The sequence below is a fragment of the Lonchura striata genome, chromosome 7 (assembly GCF_046129695.1).
Source record: "Lonchura striata isolate bLonStr1 chromosome 7, bLonStr1.mat, whole genome shotgun sequence".
In the NCBI taxonomy this organism is placed as follows: domain Eukaryota; kingdom Metazoa; phylum Chordata; class Aves; order Passeriformes; family Estrildidae; genus Lonchura; species Lonchura striata.
The window spans coordinates 16,633,232-16,654,335 of record NC_134609.1 but is presented as its reverse complement, the minus strand read 5'-3'; the positions used below and the strand labels follow the sequence as shown (position 1 = coordinate 16,654,335).

General features: G+C 37.0%; 1 protein-coding gene across 1 annotated transcript in view; it reads left to right on the top strand.

Moving 5' to 3' along the window:
• PLCE1 (phospholipase C epsilon 1) overlaps positions 1-21,104 on the top strand; it is a 136,879-nt gene that overhangs the window by 101,782 nt on the left and 13,993 nt on the right. The window contains exons 9-25 of the mRNA XM_077784637.1: positions 385-1,051; positions 1,532-1,714; positions 2,553-2,670; positions 3,021-3,180; positions 6,313-6,435; positions 6,519-6,655; positions 7,567-7,805; positions 8,741-8,802; positions 8,983-9,148; positions 10,883-10,990; positions 11,373-11,489; positions 11,572-11,730; positions 12,725-12,848; positions 14,162-14,203; positions 14,969-15,087; positions 15,761-15,878; positions 20,081-20,212. Of these exons, the coding sequence (XP_077640763.1) occupies positions 385-1,051; positions 1,532-1,714; positions 2,553-2,670; positions 3,021-3,180; positions 6,313-6,435; positions 6,519-6,655; positions 7,567-7,805; positions 8,741-8,802; positions 8,983-9,148; positions 10,883-10,990; positions 11,373-11,489; positions 11,572-11,730; positions 12,725-12,848; positions 14,162-14,203; positions 14,969-15,087; positions 15,761-15,878; positions 20,081-20,212 (2,774 nt within the window). The remainder of the gene's footprint in view (positions 1-384; positions 1,052-1,531; positions 1,715-2,552; positions 2,671-3,020; positions 3,181-6,312; positions 6,436-6,518; positions 6,656-7,566; positions 7,806-8,740; positions 8,803-8,982; positions 9,149-10,882; positions 10,991-11,372; positions 11,490-11,571; positions 11,731-12,724; positions 12,849-14,161; positions 14,204-14,968; positions 15,088-15,760; positions 15,879-20,080; positions 20,213-21,104) is intronic.

Sequence of the window (21,104 nt, the reverse complement as noted above, 5' to 3'; positions counted from 1 at the left end):
TATATCCTGATAACAGTTTCCCCATATGGCACTTAATATTTCAGCTAAAGCAATCTTACACAGCAGATTTAGCAACTGGTATCACTTGACCTTAAGAACCAATCAGATAATTTTTATTATTAATGCAAAGTTTAGAAAGTTTTAGGAAAATATATTGTTTTGGGAGTTATAAGTAATTGTAGCAGCATCTCTTAATTGATGCAAAATTGCAATGACATAAATTGTAATACTTCAAAAACTACACAAGTTCCTGTAAATCACAATTATATAGTGATGATAGTATTCCATTTATTTAAACTACAGCAGATAAAATATTCATCAAGCATCGCATAAATCAGCACATGTATCACTAAATAGAAATCTCTTATCTTTGCTCACGTGCAGATTTCTCATCGGAGACCTTTCAGATTCTGAAAGTGACATATTTGAGCAGTTGAAAGAATGGGACACAAGTTCAACAGAAGAGCAGCAGAAGGCTTTCTGCCATGGGATAGAACTGATTCCCTGGTACGTGCTGTCCATCAGGGCTGACGTGCATCAGTTCATGCAGCAAGGGGCAACCGTCATTCATTACGACCAGGACACGCATCTCTCTGCTCGTTGCTTTCTCCAGCTCCAGCCTGACAACAGTACTTTGACTTGGACAAAACCCACAACAGTTTGCCCTGCAAATGCTAAGGCAAAACTGGGTGTGATGGGCAATACTGCTGAGCTTGGTAAATACCAGTTTCTTGGTAATACTGGACTGGTAGAAGGCTTTTTGGACTTGTTTTCAGCCAAGGCTGTATATATGGGACACTCAGGCATTGATATGCACACTGTGTGTGTTCAAAATAAGCTTTGCAATATGTCCCTTGAAGAAAATGGTATAACACTACTTTATGGACTTCAGACTACTGATAATAAGTTGCTGCACTTTGTTGCTCCGAAATACACTGCCAGAATGCTGTATGATGGATTGCTGGAATTGACTAAAGCTGTAAGAAAAATGAGGCGATTCCCTGATCAAAGACTACAGTGGCTACGGAAACAGTATGTCAGCCTTTACCAGGTAAACCATGCTGTGATTCTCTATACAAAAGTTCAAAGGTATCAACAGCTCAGTGTAATGCAATTAGTTTCCATCATAAGTAAGATTAAAGTAAAGATTAACACTAAATCTCCAACTTTGGAACATGGATTAAACAGAAGATCTGATTCTTCACACAAGGTTACGTCAAACTTTGAAAGTTTTCAATACACTGAGGTTATTTTTTTTTTTCTTACAAAGCTATTCATACATTTAGAATTTTGGAATAAGTATTTTATTAAAGGAAAAAGCAATGACTTAAGAAGGTCATCAAAATAATGAGTGGTAATAGTTAGGGCCAAAACCATCCCCAAAGGAGCAAACAAAGTAACCTGGGGAATTCACTCAGTAATCAAAAATTGTCTCCTCTTGATGTTTCTTTCATTGGTTCCTCAGACATCTATATTATTGCTTTAAAATGTGTCCTTCTCCTTGTTTTGTTAATGCTGAGAATCTTTGTAGGAGGATGGAAGGTTTGAAGGCCCAACCTTGGCTCAGGCTGTTGAGCTCTTTGGAGGCAGACGATGGAGTGCAAGAAGCACAGGCACGGGATCTCTCACCAAAAGCACTGAGAAGCCCAATGTGCAGAGAAACAACACTCTGGGAATCAACACAGCTAAGAAAAAGAAGAAAGTACTGATCAGGGTAGAATATTTTGTTATTTGTGTGTTGTTTCCTTCTTGCAGTCACTGTGTAGCTGTGTTCTGAACCAGAGAAAAGAAGTTAGATAATGATGATTTTAAACCTGTTTATTGTCATTTCAGGTTTGAGGATTATTATTTTCCAATAGTTTGTTCTTTTCTCATGCTTGCAGCATTGTTAGGATGTGTAGGTGCCAGGGCTAGAATGGGACAGAATCTTCTTGCAACCTTTAGGTGCTACCTCAGTAAAAAGATAAAATACAGGTGGTGATAAAAATCTTAACATGCAAAGTGGTGTCTGGAGGCTGGTGTAATTTTTTTTTTAATCCTCTTTCTTTTCATATTTCAAAAAACACTACCACCGTTATTCCACATTGCATTAGCATCCATTTTATCTTGTGTGGGTGATGGAAACATGACCTAGTCTGGCAGTCTCCTCTCTTTTCCTGGACAAAACTGCTTTCAGCAGTAGGCAGGAGAGAGGAAAATGCAGGACTAGCACCTCTATGGTACCCACATTTTCTAGTGAGCAGGTAGAAAGATTCTCTAATGGCAAGATCCATCCTCTTTAGGGCTCCAGTGCAGCAGTGAAATAGTGTAAAACCAGCTGCAACATTTTAGAGAGGTACAATCATTGTCATCCTCTGTGTGATGTCAACCTGAGGTAACACCTCATGGTCCCATGCTATGTATCTGTTATCTCTTTACTATTCTTCTTGGCCTCAGAGGAGTCTGTTTTGTAAGGAATAGCTGATTTATCTCATGGTTTTGTTACAGATTGTACTGAAATGAAATGGAAATGGTGGTTTTGAGATGTTTATTATGTTGCTCATTATTTGTAGGGTGAAAGTGGAGAGGCCACTGATGATGAAATGGCAACTCGGAAGGCAAAAAGCTGTAAGGAATATCGCAATAGAAGTGGTTCAGATCCTCAAGATATTGATGAACAAGAAGAACCAGGTAAATATATTGCTTCAGTACATAAAAATTTGTCAAGGTTTTGCTCAAAGCCTTTTTATGCAGACATTTTTTGTAATGTTAAAAATAAACTTATAAAGCTACTTTTGCAGTTGAAACTCCAAATCTGTGAACTCTGAAATTCATTTATTTAGTTGTTCATGATTGTTTCTTCCATTTAGTTTCAGTAGCATTCCCTTTCTATTCAGATAAAATACATTCATAAATGCTGTTCAATACATATTTTTACTTACTATGTTTTAATGAATTTTCATATCGGTCTCCTGGACAAAAACATTTTTATTGTTGATAGATGTTGCAATTGTGATGAAAATCTTTTTTTTTCTCCTTAGATCAAAATATTATTATTAATGCTTCTCCATCTAACAACTTGCCATCAAGAAGAGCTCACTCTCTGACAGCATCTGGATCTCCCAACTTAGGAGCTACATCATCTTCACCAGCGAGACCAGTCTCCTCTCCTGTAATATCATCAAGCAAAAGTCAGTCTAGGTAAGGGCAAAATCCGTGCTTTGATTTAAAAAGAAAAGAAGCTACTATTACTTGTTTATTGGCTAATGTGGGGTTGTTGCCCAACTGGCAAAATCTGACAAAAACAGTGCCAGAAATTATATTAGCCTTTTTGTAGATATCTAAAACACACTGTAGAAGAACACAAGGCATTTAAGCTGAAATGCCATGAATCTGAGGAGAGCTTTTTAGCAAGTCCCTGAGCAGCATGTCTCAGTTTATATCTGTTACAGAAGCAGATTGGAATGCTGTTCCAAAACTACACAAATACAGAGTTTAACTCTTTCTCCAAAACATGGTTATAGGCATTTTCTGTATAGTGAAAATCAACAGAAATGTTATAGATGTGTGAATTGAAGTTCTGAGGTTTCTCAGCACAAATAATTTATACCTGAGGGAGTAATAACCTTTGCTGACATTCCTGGTGACGACTGTAGTACTGTCCTGGGAAAATGAAGGAAACAGTTTGGAATCTTTATCTTACAGGCCTCTTTTTCTTGAACATTCATTCTTTTTGTGCCACTTAGGCAGTGTAAAAGCTTATGCTGTAGCAATATGTGCAGTAACAGTATGCTATTGTATTAATGCTATAGATACTAATGGTGATGGTAGTAGTAATTACATTATTAATAATATATCAGGGATGTGGACAGTACTTTATGACATACAAGAAGATAGTCTCAACAGAGGCTTTCCAGTGCCTCTCTGGAGAAGGAATGATGAAATATCATTATGAGTATGAGTCTTGGGGGTTCCAGGAGAGCAACAGTGAACAATGGAAGAGATTACTGCTGCTGATAGAACATTATATTTGTAGAGACATGTCTTGTGCAATGGTTTTGGTTGTGTATTTCTTGGAGATTATATTTATATTTAAAATAGTTGCATTTGGCAACAGGTGTGAGTAGTAGAGTCACCTGTGAATATGTGTGTTTGGGTTAAAACTGCTTTGAGAGCCTCTGTGTTCCTTTTGTTTTTCACTGTCATTCACAAACTTGGTAAGCAATTTTTTTTTTTTTTTGTAAGGGTGAGAATAGCTTTCTTTTACATTGAACTGAAGAAATACTGTTTTACAATCTCTGGAAAATTATTCTGTATTTTTCAAATCTGCTTTTTGCTTTTATGCCAAACTAGTTGTTGTCTCTAAATTAGATTAAAAAGTTCAGTGGAGAAATCACATTCCCTGCAAAAGGACAGCTAATGTTCCTTTAAATCCTCTCAGGCCTGGGTTTCTGCATGGATGTGTGTGTAGCTAAGCACTGTGGACCTCCCCCACTTATCACAGGTTTTCCCTGGCAAAGTTGTCTGGCACCTGTGCAGTATCACTTTGTAGAGCAGTCCCAAGTTTGCTATGACCCTTCGTGACAGAACTTGCTCAGGATGTACCTTATGGCTGTTTCATCATCAAGTCCTGAAGGAGTCTTCTTCAGAACAGACTTACATGTTTTACTCATTATCTTGATCCAGTTTGCATGAGCCATTAAGAAATTTGGAGTACTGGAGAGAATTTTATTCTGAACACAGGTAGCTTGCAGCTGCTTTTGTCATTCCTTCAAAGTAGATGGGCTTCCAATGGTTTTCCAAGTTCCTTGGAAATCTAGTGCCACTTGTAAGGTGGAGGAAGCAGGAGGATGATTGGTAAGGCTACTGGGACATGAAGCACAGGATATGGAAAACTAGAGATGGGGGCTTTTTTGGGAAGGGAGAGTAACCCTCCTCACTTAGCAGTCAATCCAGACTGCTACTAATTGCAATTTTGGTTGTTGGTGACAGTCGAGTTTTCTTGGGGGTTTTGGCCTTTTTTTTTTTTAAACCTTTTGCTTTTGTTGAATTTCCCATTACTCTGGAAGATAATCTTTAGTGATCAGATTGGGTGAAATGGTTAGCATTTTCTTCTGCTCTTGCTCTCCCATTTAGTACTCTGCAGTTCCAATCTGTTTTCTGGAATCTAGAGGCTTTCCTCATCATGGTTTATTTTTCCTGTCTTATAAAAATGCTGGGAATTATTTTAGCTAAAAAAGTTTTATGCAGTATGTCAGTACTTTCCATAGTGATATCAAACAAATTGAATATTATCAACTAAAGTAGATGGTATTTTTTAATGCTTTTAAATCACATTTTGTTTTCAGTTGCATGCATCCATCCCATGCCAGGAGTAAACTCAGGAATCTGGTCCAGTCTTTTTGTGCAGAAAGTCACCTGCTTGCAGGCATGTCCTTAGGAATGCTGGACAACAAGCTGGTCCTGTTTTTCCTTCAGAGCTGTCTGAACTATTTGTACTGAGCCTGATGGCAAAATTCGTAGAAGAATGGATCTGTATATTTGAACATTACAGAGCAATAAAATCAGACATGTGGTCTGATATTTTGAAGGAAATGCTGTAACTTGTGCAGTTAACTGTGGTTCAAACTAGATACTTCTTGATAATTGTGTTGTTGCTTGGATCCTGCCCTTTCAGGATGCTGTTGTGGCAGATCCTGTTCCTGTTGTGTGTGTTCATTGGTGCTTAGGCCTAGGAAGGGGCTCAAAAGCTCAGCCCCTCATTGCAAGTTACTCCATGTAGTTCACTAAGGACTTGTTCATACTTCTCAAGTAAGGCTTAACTGTACTTACTAGAGTGAAGCCTAAAGGTTTTGGGATGTGACTTTTGGAAATGTGCTGGTTCTACTTCAAAAATGTTCAGCTGCACAACTTAGATCAATTATTGCAGTTACAGAGCAATCTATTTTATTATTTAGTCTTCAATAAATCCTATATACAGCCTGCATTACGAGAATACTGGCATTGTTTTTGTTAAAGGGAAAATAAGTGCTTTCATTGTGCCATGTGCATCAGGCCTTTTTCCACATGAAAGTTTTCAATTGCATAATCTATATTATTCATTCTGATAAAGTTTGCAGTTGTCTTGAAGGGAAAAAAAATAGCTGCTATAACGCAAGACAATAAAAAACATCATTATGCATCTTATAAGATGGTGCTTTATTTGCTTCTTCCAGATATTGGTAATAAATTATTAAGGAGAGCAGAAAAAAACTGTTACTTCACTAATGCATGATACTTCAGTTAAGTAGAAGTTTAATGTAGCCAAACTATAGCAGTCTTTTTTTTATTTAGCACATGGAGCAGCAGTAGCTGGCATGGCCGTGTCAAAGGAGGAATGAAGGGATTTCAGAACTTCATGGTGTCTGATAGTAACATGACTTTTGTGGAATTTGTAGAGCTCTTCAAATCTTTCAGGTAAATGATTTTTTTTTCATACTAATTTCATTCATCCAAGTTTATAAAAGAGCAAAAACTGAACTTTTCTGCTCTTTTTGCAGTGTCCGTAGCCGCAAGGATCTGAAAGACCTTTTTGATGTTTATGCTGTGCCTTGCAATCGATCTGGCTTAGAACCTGCTCCACTTTATACTAATTTGAAGATTGATGAAAATAGCAGTGGATTCCAGCCTGATTTAGGTTTGTTAAAGAGAAAAATGCAATTGTTAGACTGCTGAGCAGCTTCAGTTATTTGCCTTAATAAAATGTGTCTCGGTCAGTCTCCTTATCAGTTACAAGTTTTAAGTAGAGGACTGCTGCCATGCCTGCACTAATACCTGGTTAGCAGGATATAAGACAAAAATTAAGGGAAGAAAAAGTATTCCAGCTTTCCATTAGCCAGATATATTTGTAACTGGTAATAGCAGAGGAATAAAATTTGTTGTTCAATGGCAGAGTGCAGGGATCTGTACAGGTTGCAGGAGCCCTGGAAGGGCACAACACTGAGCAAATACAGGGAGGAGAAAGGAGGAGGCTGTGCCCTGTGTCCCATTTGCGCTGTTTTTTCTTATCTGCTTTCCTAGTGAATCTGCTTTATGTGGGATAAAGGGGAAGGAAGCCTCTATCCCCCTTTACATTCCTCAGTTACCATAATCTAAGTCTGGAACCTTGGCCACATGTAAAGAAAACAGTCACTCTGCCAAGCAGCTTGTGGGGAGGGTGCAGAACAATTGGCATATGAAACTGGAAAAAGATAAAGGGTGATTGAACAGGAAGGGTGTGGGGTTGCACATAGTGAAGGAAAAGCTTTGAGGCTGTTTGTGGTGGTGAGAGGGAGCAGGAGAGTCCTGGGTGTGTAGGAGGCTGTGGATCCATGTTAATGGTTCCAGGATTTTCTTCAGAGTAGTTGGACGCTTGTAGTCTGCTCACATGCATGCTTAATGCTTTCTCTTTTATTAGTGGGTAGAAACAAGATGATTTTGTTCTAATTTATTGCTAAAACACCCAGTGAGATACTTGTGTGTATTGCATACTAGATTATATTCTATACAGGATATGTAATACACATAATTGTTTAGCTTATATTTTTATTTCCTCATTTTTCTTTTAAGATTTGTTGACTAGAAATGTTTCAGACCTTGGTTTGTTCATTAAGAGCAGGCAGCAGCTATCAGACAACCAGAGGCAAATATCTGATGCTATTGCTGCTGCCAGCATCGTAACCAATGGTACTGGAGTTGAAAGCACATCACTGGGAGTATTTGCAGTAGGAATTCAGCAGCTGAACGACTTCCTAGTGAATTGCCAAGGAGAACACTGCACCTATGATGAAATCCTCAGTATTATCCAGGTCTGTAATACAAATACCTTGCATTGCCCTTTTACTAGAGCTGTTACTTCCATTTTCCCATTAATGTTGTGTGTTCAGAATAGAACCTGTGTGGGAATCTCCTTTCACACTGATATTGTCTCTACAGTTTATTTGAATTTAAAATTTAATATTATCTTTATTTTGGGCCAGAAAAATTGTATGAATGTCTATAAATATATCAATTAAAAATGCAAATAAATAGTTTTATTAGCAATGAGTACTTTAGCAGGGAAGGGATGTCACCACCTAAGAAAAGTGTTCATGACAATTCTTTTCTTTTTTCTTTGTCAGGGACCACATTTGATTGAGCATAATCTTACTTTGGAACTTTAACATGGCCATTTTATTCCTTTATGTCCCATGGCTGAAGATTTTAGAAAGTGTGTAGAAAAATTTTTATTCCTCCAAATTCCTCCATGCATAATTAATATACTCCAAAACTAAGCTACCATTTAACACTTATCAAAGGCAAAAAACTATATATAACTATCAACATGTAAGACAGAATTGCAGAGTTTAAAGACAGAAATTCTAAGGAAACTTCAAGCTGGAATACCACAACTCTTGTTGAGATGGTGTTAGGTTGTATTTAAGCATACTAGATAGGAGTAGGACACCTGATCATAAATCTTTCTTAATTTCAATTTAATTGCTCTCTCAGCTTTGAACAGGAGGTTGGATTAGGCAATCTCCAACATCCCTTTCAACCTGAATGGTTTTTTGATTTATGATTAGGATTTTACTATGTTTGTGTAGTGATTTTTAAGACACAGTTTGCAGGCACCTGATTACTTTATCCACAAAAAGACTGTGTTTAAATACTAACTGTTTAGTGCTATGAGCAGACTACATATGACAAGACATGTTTCTAAGAATTGTTATTTTATATATATCTTTGATTTCTTCCTTCTCAGAAATTTGAACCTAGTGTGAACATGTGCCAGCAGGGGCTGCTGTCTTTTGAAGGATTTGCAAGGTAATTACTTATGTGCTCTTTTTTTTATGTATGTGTGTGTGTGTATATATATAGATATGTATGATATGTATCTATGTATGTATATATATATGTAAAAAGATCGTATCAGTGTATTGATGTTTCTTGGAGAGTCACAAAATGCTCATCACAGCATAAAATTTCCTCACATCTCACTTCTAGATTTTTGATGGATAAAGACAACTTTGCCTCCAAAAATGATGAATCACAGGAGAATGCTGAGGACTTGCAGTTTCCTCTCTCATATTACTACATAGAATCCTCACACAATACTTACCTTACTGGCCATCAGCTTAAAGGGGAGTCCTCAGTGGAGCTCTACAGCCAGGTATGCAGGACTGGATTGTTGTCTAGCTTTCAACATGAACTTGTTTGTTTTACTGGCAAGTTTCAGGAACATGACCTTTTTGCTTTGAAAATCTAAATGTCCTAAACCCCTGCTTGCAAAACGTTGGAAAACATGATGTGTGGGAAAGCTGCCTGTAAGCACAGTTGTGCTCAAATGCCTTTTCTAAAGCAAAAAAATGGGTTTAGTTTGAGATTCATAGCATTTAGACACCAGTCGGTCTGACCCAACCTACTAAAATTAGACTTTCCCACAGGAAAGACTGATCTAATATTTTAGTTCATTCAGATGTCAGAAACACTACTGAGATACTGTACATTGCACTGCAAAGACAAATTTCAAATAGAACTCTAACTTCTAAAAATGTTACTTCTAGGAATATTATTCAGTTTTTAGACTTTATGCCTGATTGGTGCTGATGAGGGAAGGAACAATTTCTCCCTTGGACTTTCAGTTCTGTATATATATATATATATATATATTTGTGTGTTTACAAAGTGCTGGAGAAAGCATCAAACTGTCATTAGTGTTTTCATTATGCTGAGAGTTAATGACTCAACACTGAGAATAGACTCATCTGGTGTCCCACTGCTCCTTCACCTGGGGCTGTAGACAGAGAAGTGAGGCTGTGTTAGGAAATCCTGAATAACATGAATGCACTGAGTAATGTAATTGCAGAGGTTCCTATAGTAGCACTGCCTTCAAGTTTGCATGATTAAGAAAAGTTTCTTCCTCTCCCTCAAGAGAGGAAGCTTGTTGCCAGCTGAAGGGGCACTTTGTTTTGGCTCAGTGTGCCTGGCTCTCACAGAAGTGGTGGAGTACCAGCTATGGACACAACTGTCTGAAATCACATTTTTCAGGTTTTGAGTACAAGTAATTTTTTCTCTGTTCATGAATGGTTTGGCTGGAAATGGTTTTAATTTTTGGGATCTTTCTAAAATATTAATTTATAGTACAGGTGACAGGCATGATAAATACTGATCACAATAATAAGCTGGGCTACCAAAAGATGGGTTAGCTCGTCTCTTCTTTCATCTTTCCTCTTTGCTTCCTTCATTCGTTTTTCTAGCAATGGCTTTCTAAAATAAATAAATGAATAATTTTTAAATGGATTAATGAATTGATGGCTGTAAATAGCTTAGTATAATTGATTAAGATGGCCTGGCACATTTCCATTTTAACTATCCTCATAGAAGTTTCTTAGGACTTCATTTTCAGACTACCATTTATTTATAAAACTAATAATAACAAAAAAACCCCAGTGAACAAACTGCAGGTGTTTTCTCCATAAGCTGTCATAGGAACAACCTGAAATAAATTGCCATGTCTTTTTATAGCTGTTTCTGCAGGGAGAAATATGGGAATGTGTCTCTCTCTCAGAAAATTAAGCTGTAAAATAAGAACCACCTTCTGCAAACAGATTCCATGTATCCTGTATGATACCATGAATTTCAAAGCTTAATTGTAATTCTCTCAAGAACATTCATGCTTTGCTTAATTTCCCAGTCTTTTTCAATGGGAAATAAGGAATTCAGTTAGGGAATGCAGTTAGCTGGGGACTGTACATTCCATGGGCTGTTCACTTCATAGAGATTGCTCTTTCTAGCAATTTTGCTGATTCACTAGACTTTCATTCAGTTCTGCAATGTCTGTCTTCTGCTTTGATGGCATGATACTGTGGCTTAAATATGCTTACACTGTTCAATTGCATTATAGGTTCTTTTACAAGGCTGCAGAAGTGTAGAATTGGATTGCTGGGATGGTGATGATGGGATGCCCATCATTTATCATGGGCACACTCTTACTACAAAGATCTCTTTTAAGGTATGCTGGTAATTGCATGTAGAAACAAAAAAAAAGAGAAGTTATCTTTTCTGTAAGGAAGGGGGGAAAAATCGCCTATTAGAAAAATACAAATTCTAATGGGCTAAATTCTAATAGACTATAAGCTATAGATTATGCCAGACATTAAATACTCAGCAGTAAGTTTTTGTAGCATATGTAGTGTAATTTTATGTCTTTATTGGTACCTAAGTAACAAAAGTAGTGTTACCACTTGTGTTGTAACAAGATGCCAGCTTGCTTTGAAAGCACAGAGTGGCTTCCTTCTTTCAGAAGGAAGCAGGTGTCTCTCCTCCAGCTAGCAGCAGGTTAGCTGAGCTGCAGAATGCTGCCATGCCCTTGCAATGGCCTCTCTCTCTGGCAGGAGGTGGTGGAAGCCATCGAGCGCAACGCGTTCATCACCTCCGACATGCCGGTCATCATCTCCATAGAGAACCACTGCTCGCTGCCCCAGCAGCGCAAGATGGCCGAGATTTTCAAGGTAGGCTGCCCACTGCCATCAGGTATTCCAAGAACATGCCCTGGGATTTTCCATAGTACATCACCTCTTCTTGATATTTCAGAATGTGTTTGGAGATAAATTGGTGACAAAGTTTTTATTTGAGAGTGACTTTTCTGATGATCCCATGCTGCCTTCCCCTGGCCAATTGAGAAGAAAAATCCTGCTTAAAAACAAGAAGCTGAAAGCTCATCAAACGCCAGTGGATATATTGAAACAAAAGGTATAGTCCTTCCTTAACAGCAAGCAGCGAGACCCAACTCTTGTTAGAAGTAGTTAATTTGTGTTTGAAATTTTTGCTAATTCCAATGTACAGCAGAATAATCTAATGCACATTCATGCTTGGATAACTCACAGTGGATTTCAGTGTTTTCAAATAAGTAGACAACACATACAGTAAATTATACCTACAGCTTAACTTAATTTTAGTGTATATTATTTTTGTAAAACTTCATAATATTATGATTAACACCATATGCCCTGTGTGAGAAACATAAATTAATCTGTTTCTCTGAGGTTTTAATATTTGCTACTCATGTTTATTGAGAAGTAGTGATATGCATTGAGTATATGTGTGTATTTGCACCATGTAGTAATTTTTGGTAGAGTTCTGCTTTGTTTCTTTTTCCAAATTCAAGCCAGTCAAATACTTGATTTTTTATTGACTTCTTGTGGGAGACTCTACTCAAATAGTTTTTATTTCCATGTGAGACTTTTTTTGATTTCTAAAATTTAGGGCTGCATCTCAAGTAACTTCACTCTGATAATGCCTATGGTTAGTCAGCAGTTCAATTGAACCCTTGAAAACTAATCGCCATTACCCAAAATGTAAACACAATTGCATTAGACTTAAATTCTTGTTATCACATGAGTAAATCAACTGATCAGTATATGGATATTCTCCATCTTTTGAAAAAGTAACTGTTTCTGAAACAGCATATCTCAGACTGGAAAAAAACAGTATTGAATGATGTGCAACTTGGGCATTTTCCCATAATTAATTAGGTTTCATATCTTATTGTTTTTCTTGCAATACAAGTTCTCTTTATGTTCAAACCCCTAGAATGGTATGTTAGATTCATCTTAGCAACCTACTTATTTCTCACTTAATATATTCAGTGTTTTCATATAAACAAAACAAGATACAAACAGTGATGAAAACTTTTTTTCTTTAAAAGTACTTAGCAATGATGTGATAAGTGTTTCTGTTGTTGTAGGCTCATCAGCTGGCACATTTGCAAGCACAGGCTAGCAATGGTGCTAGCAACCCCACACCTACCAATGAAGAGGAAGAAGATGAGGAGGATGAATATGACTATGACTATGAATCTCTCTCTGATGGTAACTATATTTATTTCTTTGTTTGTTACAGTGCTCTTGTTAGAACTGTAGTAATAAGACGTGAATATTCTAGTTCAGGAATGAACAGTTCAGGGTAAGCACTGTCCTTGCACGAGTCTGAAAAGGCTGAAATTTTTCAGCTGGCAGAGAAGAGGACTCGGGTGAGTTGGAAGCAGGTTTACTAAGTCATGAAGTGGTGGATTAAGGGAAGCACAGAATGTTACTTGTTAGATCTAGCAGGTGCTCAGTAAAACAAGTGGAAAATCAGTCTAAAACAGGTAAAATATTTGTGCAGCTGGTAGCAAACTTCTGGAATGTGCATCCATGGGAAATTGCAGGGCCAAATGGCATCAGAATATTAAAAAAAAAGGATTGGACAAATTAATGAAGAGCTTTATAAGCAGTTGTTACTGGTAGCAGTATTTGGTCCAACATCCCTATTATTCGATTGTGGTTGTTGAGGTGGCGATGGGTGGCTGGTTGTTCTGTTGCCACTATCAGAAAGAGAATACTGGGCCAGATGGACAACTGGTCTGACACAGCTGGGGATGTTCTCCTGGGTGAACAGTGGAGTACTTCACTCACTGCACTTTTCATTCTGGTGGGGACCCATTTAAGTTCTAGGTGCCATGTTCAGAGAGGTGTAAGGCTTGAGCATGTCCTGCAGCGCAGGACTTCTTTCCAGGTGGTCTCTTGCTTATATTACTTGATTCTGTGTTTAGTGATTTTAAAAAGAGTCACAAAATTAACAAATGGAGTTCAAGACTTAACAGTGGTTGTGGAATAGTAGTGTTATTTATGAGTTTGATGTCAATGCAGCCTTCAGTAGCATTTTGCCTGAAAGTTGGCCTAGCTGTCTACTTGAGCATACACTTTGTGAGGAACAGGGTGGAGATGATGTAGATGTAAATTGCTATGAAACCTCAAATCTTTGCTAACAGACTTGCCAAGAAAATTTTGCAAACTGATTGTAGTAAGTGACTTTTTGGCACTGTTCTAGTTAAGAGAAAGTTTGAAAAATATGAAGCTAGCAAGAAACATTTACACCTTCTAGTATATGAAGGAATCTTCAGCATGGTTTACTACTGTATTACAATGATTAGTCTTTGAAGTCTTTAATTATCTTAATATTTTGTTAAAACTAATCTAAATGATGATCTGTAAACTTTATAAAAGAGATTCAGTTTTATTTTTCTTACCGATACATTTTTTTGCATAAGGCTAATAATTTTAGAACTGACACTTTTCATTTCTCTGGCTCTAAGTCTTAATTCCCTTTCCTCTTATTCCCTGTCTGACTCGTTTCCCTGTAGCTGATGTCCTTAATGCTTCTCCTGCTCCTAACAGCCAGGAAGGTAAAAGCCACTTGGTTGAGCATTTTAACTGCATGAAATCAGCACTGCATCTTTAGCCTGTTCAATGTGACAGTGTGAATATATAGTTTCTAGTTCATATTATAAATACAAGCAGTGATTCTTATATGGCATTGTTAACTGGTCAGGAACTGTTAGAAGCCTGCATGTGTGACACGTGTTATGCATAAAAAGAATATGGTCAAAGCATCAGGAATATCAGGAATAAATTGAAACCATTCCTTTTGTGACAGCTGTGACATTTTGGTCCAGAAAGACCAAATCATTATTAGGCATACTGTTCTCTGAAAAAGATATAGCTTTGAAGAGGAGTTTCTGTACATGTAAAAAATATTTGTGCATGGTGAAAGTAAAGAGAGGAAAGCCAAAACTTGCTGTACAAAATGTGCACAGCATTTGTTTGATGGGGTTAATTGTGCTTGGACTTTGGCATTTTTTTGTCATTCGGGAATATCAATTGTTTTCAATGGTAAACTTAATTCATTAGATGGTTTGGTTTTAATGATCTTCTGAGCACAAAAGGATGGGCTTTAAAGGAAAGGCAATGTCTTACCCAAACCCAAGCATTAAATTTTTAAATAGAAGATTAATACTAGAGAATGATGCTCTGACCGGTAAATGCATTATTTTAGCATCTAATTATTCATATAAGATTCACAACACTGTCCACAAATATTGTTAATTCAAATTAAATTTCCAGTTGAAATTGTTTGGCTTTATGTTTATTAAAATCCTATTGATTTTTAGATAATATTCTTGAAGATCGACCAGAGAATAAATTATCAAGTGATAAACTGCAGTTTGAATATAATGAAGAGAATGCCAAACGACTAAAGAAGGCTGATACTTACAATAATAAAGGAAAGGTAGTTCTGCTTTTTCCCTCTTTCTTCTCAGCTGCTCTTTTATATATAACCAGGTTCAAAAGGATTTGGACAGTTTCAGTAACTGAGACATTGGATAGCAAATGCACTTTAATGAAGAGGAACCAGAGAAAGCATGGAAAAGACACCAGAGAAAATAGCCTAAGTAGAACAAATGCTCAACATACTGTTCAAGAGAAGTCCTCAGAGGTTATAGTATATATAGGCTGCTTGGCTGAAAATTAATATTGATGAAACGGATGATTTAGTCTGAATCTTCAGCATCTTTATGCTTCAAAATAAGTTTAAAATACTGCACTATCAGATAATCACAGCACCTCTTATTAAATCATCTGAAAAAATAACCAGTATATTACTGGTTAGTGTATTAGAAGAACCAGTGTATTACTGGTTAGTGTATTGTATATTCTTCACAACATGGACGTGTTTTGTCTAAATGTTTGTAGAACTGACTCTGAGTAAGGCCTTTACACAGTACTGCAGAATGAGTAACAAGTATTGATCAGAAATGTACACATGGGAGGGAGATTTGTTAGGTGAGAACAGAAAGCATATAAGAAGAAAGAGATAAAATATTTTAAAGACATAAGTAAGATGTGCAAGAGTTCTTCTACATTCAGTAATATTATTAAATGTTCTTGGTGTTGTCACTCAGGTTTATGACATGGAGCTGGGTGAAGAATTCTATCTTCCACAAAATAAGAAGGAAAGCAGACAAATAGCCCCAGAGCTATCAGATCTTGTCATTTACTGTCAAGCTGTAAAGTTCCCGGGTAAGTACACTGCCCTGTTTTATTGCTTTAAGCTTTCTAATTCCTGGAGACATTATGTTTATGTTTTGAATTAGTTTGAAGTACTGGAGGAGGTTCGTTCTTCATGATTTGGTAGTCTTCATAATAGCAGCTCCTGGCTGAGAAGTAGCGTTCATAAATTATGTGAATGCATACTGTTTGTCATATTAAAATGTTTACAAAAGTGAAATTTGCCAGTCTTCACAACTTAGACAACTGTTTCACTGCCAAATGCCAGATGACAGAAAGCTTAATCTTAAGAGCTCTGAGTTTCCATGTAAGGTCCTACTGAATTAAGAAGGATAATATTCTTAAGGCCTTGAAGGTAGAGTGTGTCACATTTTTTAAGTGACCTCTGTTTACTGTGTTTCACCTTTGCCTACAGCTTCATTTTCTGTTCTTTCCTAAGTGGACAGGAGAGGAGCCATTTGCAGGGGTAAAGCACCTTTTCATAGGATGGGTGAGGGTGGCTGCTTTCACACTCTCACTCAATCTTCATGGAAGCAGTTATGGAAGTGAGAAAATCTTCTCTACAGTAGGAAGAATAACTTTTGCAGAGTAAAGGAGAGGGAGTAACTGAAGAGATCACTGATAGGCACTTGTTCAGTACTGAAATATGAGGTTGGGTATATTTTGGCTCATACTATGTACATAAATACTTTTAAATTGAGAATTTATTGTTTATTGATATATTTAATGTTTTGAATGAAAAATCTGCTCTTTACTGGAATAGTTCTCTGTGGAAAAGTTAGCAATTCTGCCAAATCATGATCTTACACAAACAGAACTATAATCAGATTAGAGAAGCTAACCAAACATAAAGTAGTGTCAAATAAGCAAGATAAGCAGGCTGAAAAATGGACAGACATTCTTTTATAATCTTTTATAACTTTAAAAATTGTAGGTGTCACTTGTTAAAATAATGACTTCTAAAAATCCAAATCTGATACTCTTTTTAATAAAATCTGCAATGAGATTATCTTTCAAGTAAAATATTTTCTTTTAAAGAAAGATATTCAAGATTAAATGGGGATACTTTGGTTTGTTCCAAGCATTTTGACGCATAAAAAATTCTGATGTTCTAAGAAAACTTTGAAATATTTAATTTTTAATGTAATAGTGGTTATTAAAGAAGTACCTACAGATATCTTCCTCTTGCTTTAAAGGGATCATAAATGGAATAATTAACAAGATTACCTCCTTTCACAGATGAACACATAAAGCTGTAGAAATTACTTTTCCAACAAACTTTGTCTCCTTTGAGACAAATATTGGCTCCTCTGAGACAGTTCCATAGCCACTGTGCCACTGATTGGATTGCTGTGCTCAGTCAGAGGGCACAGATGTGGTGCAGTGCCCTACCCAGCATTAATGATGGGAATAAGGCTGCTAGATCATGACTCTCTAGCTCTAGTGCCTGTGTTCCTAACCAACTCAGAAAATGCAGGAGTTTTGGAAAGGGGGAGGGCAGGATTCATGTCAGTGTCTGATCAATGATGTAAATACTTTATTTCTTCTGTCTTCCTATAATTTTTCTGTGTTTACACTTGACTACATCCCTGAATGTTAATCACTGATTTGTGACTATAAAAAAGGACAAGGACCATAATGTTTACTTACTGTAACCTGCTGAGTAACACAGATTTCCCTAAGTGTTCCCTGGTCAAAACAGAATTTATCATGTGGAGAAAATAACATTTCTTGTTTATAAAACCTCTAGTAACAAGGAACCCACCATGGTCCTTGTTGTTTCTGTACTCTTTGACCTTACAGTCCTTGCTTAACTTGAATTCCAGTGTGTTGGGTATCATTGCACCATTATCTGAGAGGCTGGAGGTCTGTTCTCGGTGGTCACCCAAGCTGAGGGCAGTGGATCACCCCTGAGCACTGCTGCTGGCACATGGCTGGGCACCTTGGTGCTGAGATCCTTACACAATGAGTAGAGAAACTGAGTATATAAGAGCAGGATTTGCACAATCATATGGAGGGAGCAGGGAGTCACCAGCACCCACCAGCATGAAATTCGGTCACTATCTCCATCATACCAGATTGTCTGCCCCTGTAGTATCACTTCTCAAGAAGTTAAAGTGAACATAAAAAGGGTCACCCTACATATAAAAATGCTGTAAATTCCCTTTTAAGGTCTGCATACCTGCAGATTTTCTGTTGGTCTGAAGCACATGGTGAGAAGGTGACAATTACAATTTAACCTGTTACGTTAGCATGGTGAGAGGAAGAGCAGGGAAGTTTGTAATCCCCTAGATTAAGTCCAGAAGTAGTAAAGAAGCACTGTGCTTATATCTAACACATGAAATGGGCACTAAATTCCATACCTTGAAGAACATGGCAAAGAGTTATAGGGAAACACAAAACATTTACTCTGACCCTGTGGTAGTACAATACGATTTATGTACAGTATGGTGGGATCTGAGCTGATCCTATTTTGACCAGAGAGTTGGACCAGATTACTTCCATATCTTTGTCAATCTCTATTATTTTGTGATTTGATGATTCTATGAATTGGTAGAGCTATATTTTGAAGTCAGGTTTAAATTGGAGTGCAAAATGGAGCTTGTCTGTGGGGAGAGATGTGTAACATGCAAAGTGTGACAGACCGAGAGGAAGCTGCCAGCTGCAGGGTACCCTGTGGCCATCACACGGGGCTGTCAGCCCCAGGGCTCTGCACTCAGTCTGCTCATGTAGGAGGTCAGTTTGTTTCCTCAGTGTCTGTCTCCACAACAGGATTTTGAAACTTGCCAAATCCATTTGATCCATTCAAAACTGGGTTTAAATAGTGCTGGAAGCACACAGTGCATAACTCCTCGTTCTTCTAGTCAGTTCATATTCCTTGATCCCAATTTCTACCATCTTCTGTGGTTTATGTGTATGCTTTGGCTAAAAGAGACAATACATCTCCAACGTGGAAAACATTTATATACGTTCTGAATACTACTAACCCAAGCAGTTCCATTGAAATTGTGTGCATAATTTTATTAAGTACATGTACACATGCCATAAAGATGGAGAGCTGAAAATTTGCAGCTGTGGGCAGTCTTCAATCAGAAGAGGCCAATGTATCCTCTTTGTGATTTACATTTGTATTTGAAATATTAGTATTAAATCTAGAACTGTCTTTAGGCAGGTGTGAATTGATGTGAATTAATGTGGGACGTTTTAGGAGTCACCATTAGGCATGTAAGAGTGGGTTTACTTTGTTACATTCTATATCACAAATACATCTTGGGCTTCTAGGAGCATCCCACATCTCATTGCTGTGGGTGTCAGAATAATTATTGTGCACTTTAATTTTGATCTGCTCTGTGGTCTCTCCAAGCCAACAGAAAGAAATTGACCTTAAGTAGGATTTAGTCTGTTTACTTCACCAAGATTCAGGTCATGACTTTTAATGATTATGTTCCTAGAATGCACAAGTTTGAATAATAGCTATACTAGAGCTTTCCAGCTCTACTCCTAGTACATATTGACCATTGAATATGTAATGGATTTTGCACACCTAACTGTATTTACCAACACTGAAGTACAAATAAACAGAAGAAGATGACTCTGAAAACATTTTGAAGTTAAACTGTTTAACCAACAGCATTTGGACATATAATGTGATATTACATTACATTACATTATATCTTAAAATCATATTCTTGCATTTATTTAATTATGTAGGTATCGTAACCTAGATGAATTCCATGATATTCACTACTGTGCAGATTTATTGCTTCTGTAGAACATATTTTTATTTTTTAAAATTATTTCTAGGATGAATATTTCGGGACTGTTGCTGCAGATTTTTTTTGTATCACTTTGGACCCTTTATTAATTGGAGAGAAAGCCTTTACCTTCTTCAAGCCAAAAAGTAAAATGGAGAAAAGTTATATCACAGAGAGAGAATTGTATATTGTATTGTTTCATATGGGTTTCTATATACATTATATAAATGCATACATATATGCATTATATATAAACCCATACATAATATATACATATATAAAAGAGTGTATATATTTAAAGATGCTGAAATTAAATTGTGGAGAAAAATACACTGCTTGTCCTGTGTGCTATATAACAGGAGTATTCATGCCTTCAAAAATAATGTAAAATATGGTGGAAAATGTCTTGCCCTCTTGGTCATGTTTTTTGGCTCATTTATTTTACATTTATGGGAACAGGCTTGTCAACTCTAAACCCATCTGGCTCTAGCAGAGGAAAAGAAAGAAAAAGCAGGAAGTCCATTTTTGGCAACAATCCTGGCAGGCTGAGCCCTGGGGAGTCAGCTGCTCTTGCCAAAGCATCTGGAAAAGGTAAAGTTAACATCTTCTTCCACCAGTCACGTGGAATGACTCTGTAGTCCAACACATGTACCAGACCAAGTTGTTAAAGATCAAATACTTTGCAATGTGTAAAATGTTCCCAGCAGCTATTACAGTACCACTATTACAACTGAAGTGGTGAGTGTGGAATATCAGGATACTTGATGAGAAATATGATGATCCTAATTCATAAACAATTCAAAACTAATGTACATTTTAAGTATCTTAAAGTTTATATTTTTGAAGATATAAGTGAGTATTTTCAAAGTACAAATGAAAACCAGAACTGTTGGGCTGGTGCAGAAAAGAGTTTTTATTGTCTGAACTTAGAATTTAGCAGCCTAAAATTCAGCCAAGTCCAAATGTGTAATTATGCAAATTAGACCGTGCAGGTGATTCAGTTTGTGAACCTGGAAATTGTGCCTCTGCCTATGCACAGACGTAAAGAAATAAAAAGAAAGTACAGGAAAGGTTCTGGAGCAGGAGTAAGACCCAGATCCCCTGCCTTTCATGTGATTGCCATAAAGAGATACTCTGAACTCATTTTCTGGCTCAGGGAGGGTTGTATTTCTTGCACCCCAAGGGCATGACTGCAGCAGACAGAAGAGATTTCCTTCTAGAGGCCAATGTCCTAAAAGTGAAGAAGTGTGGTGCCTAATTCTAAAGCATATAAGTATTTTGCTGCCTTTTTCCCCTAACTTCGCAGTCTCTGTAGATGTCTACTTGGAAAATTGGCAGATGGCTTTCAGTCTTGCCTCTCTTCCTCATGTAAAATGTATAAATGAGAAGAAGGGAATTTTATTCCTTGATTTATTCAGGCAAATGCCAATGAGGTATATATTTATGAAAGTGCTTGTTAGCACATCTAATCGTGGTATTATTT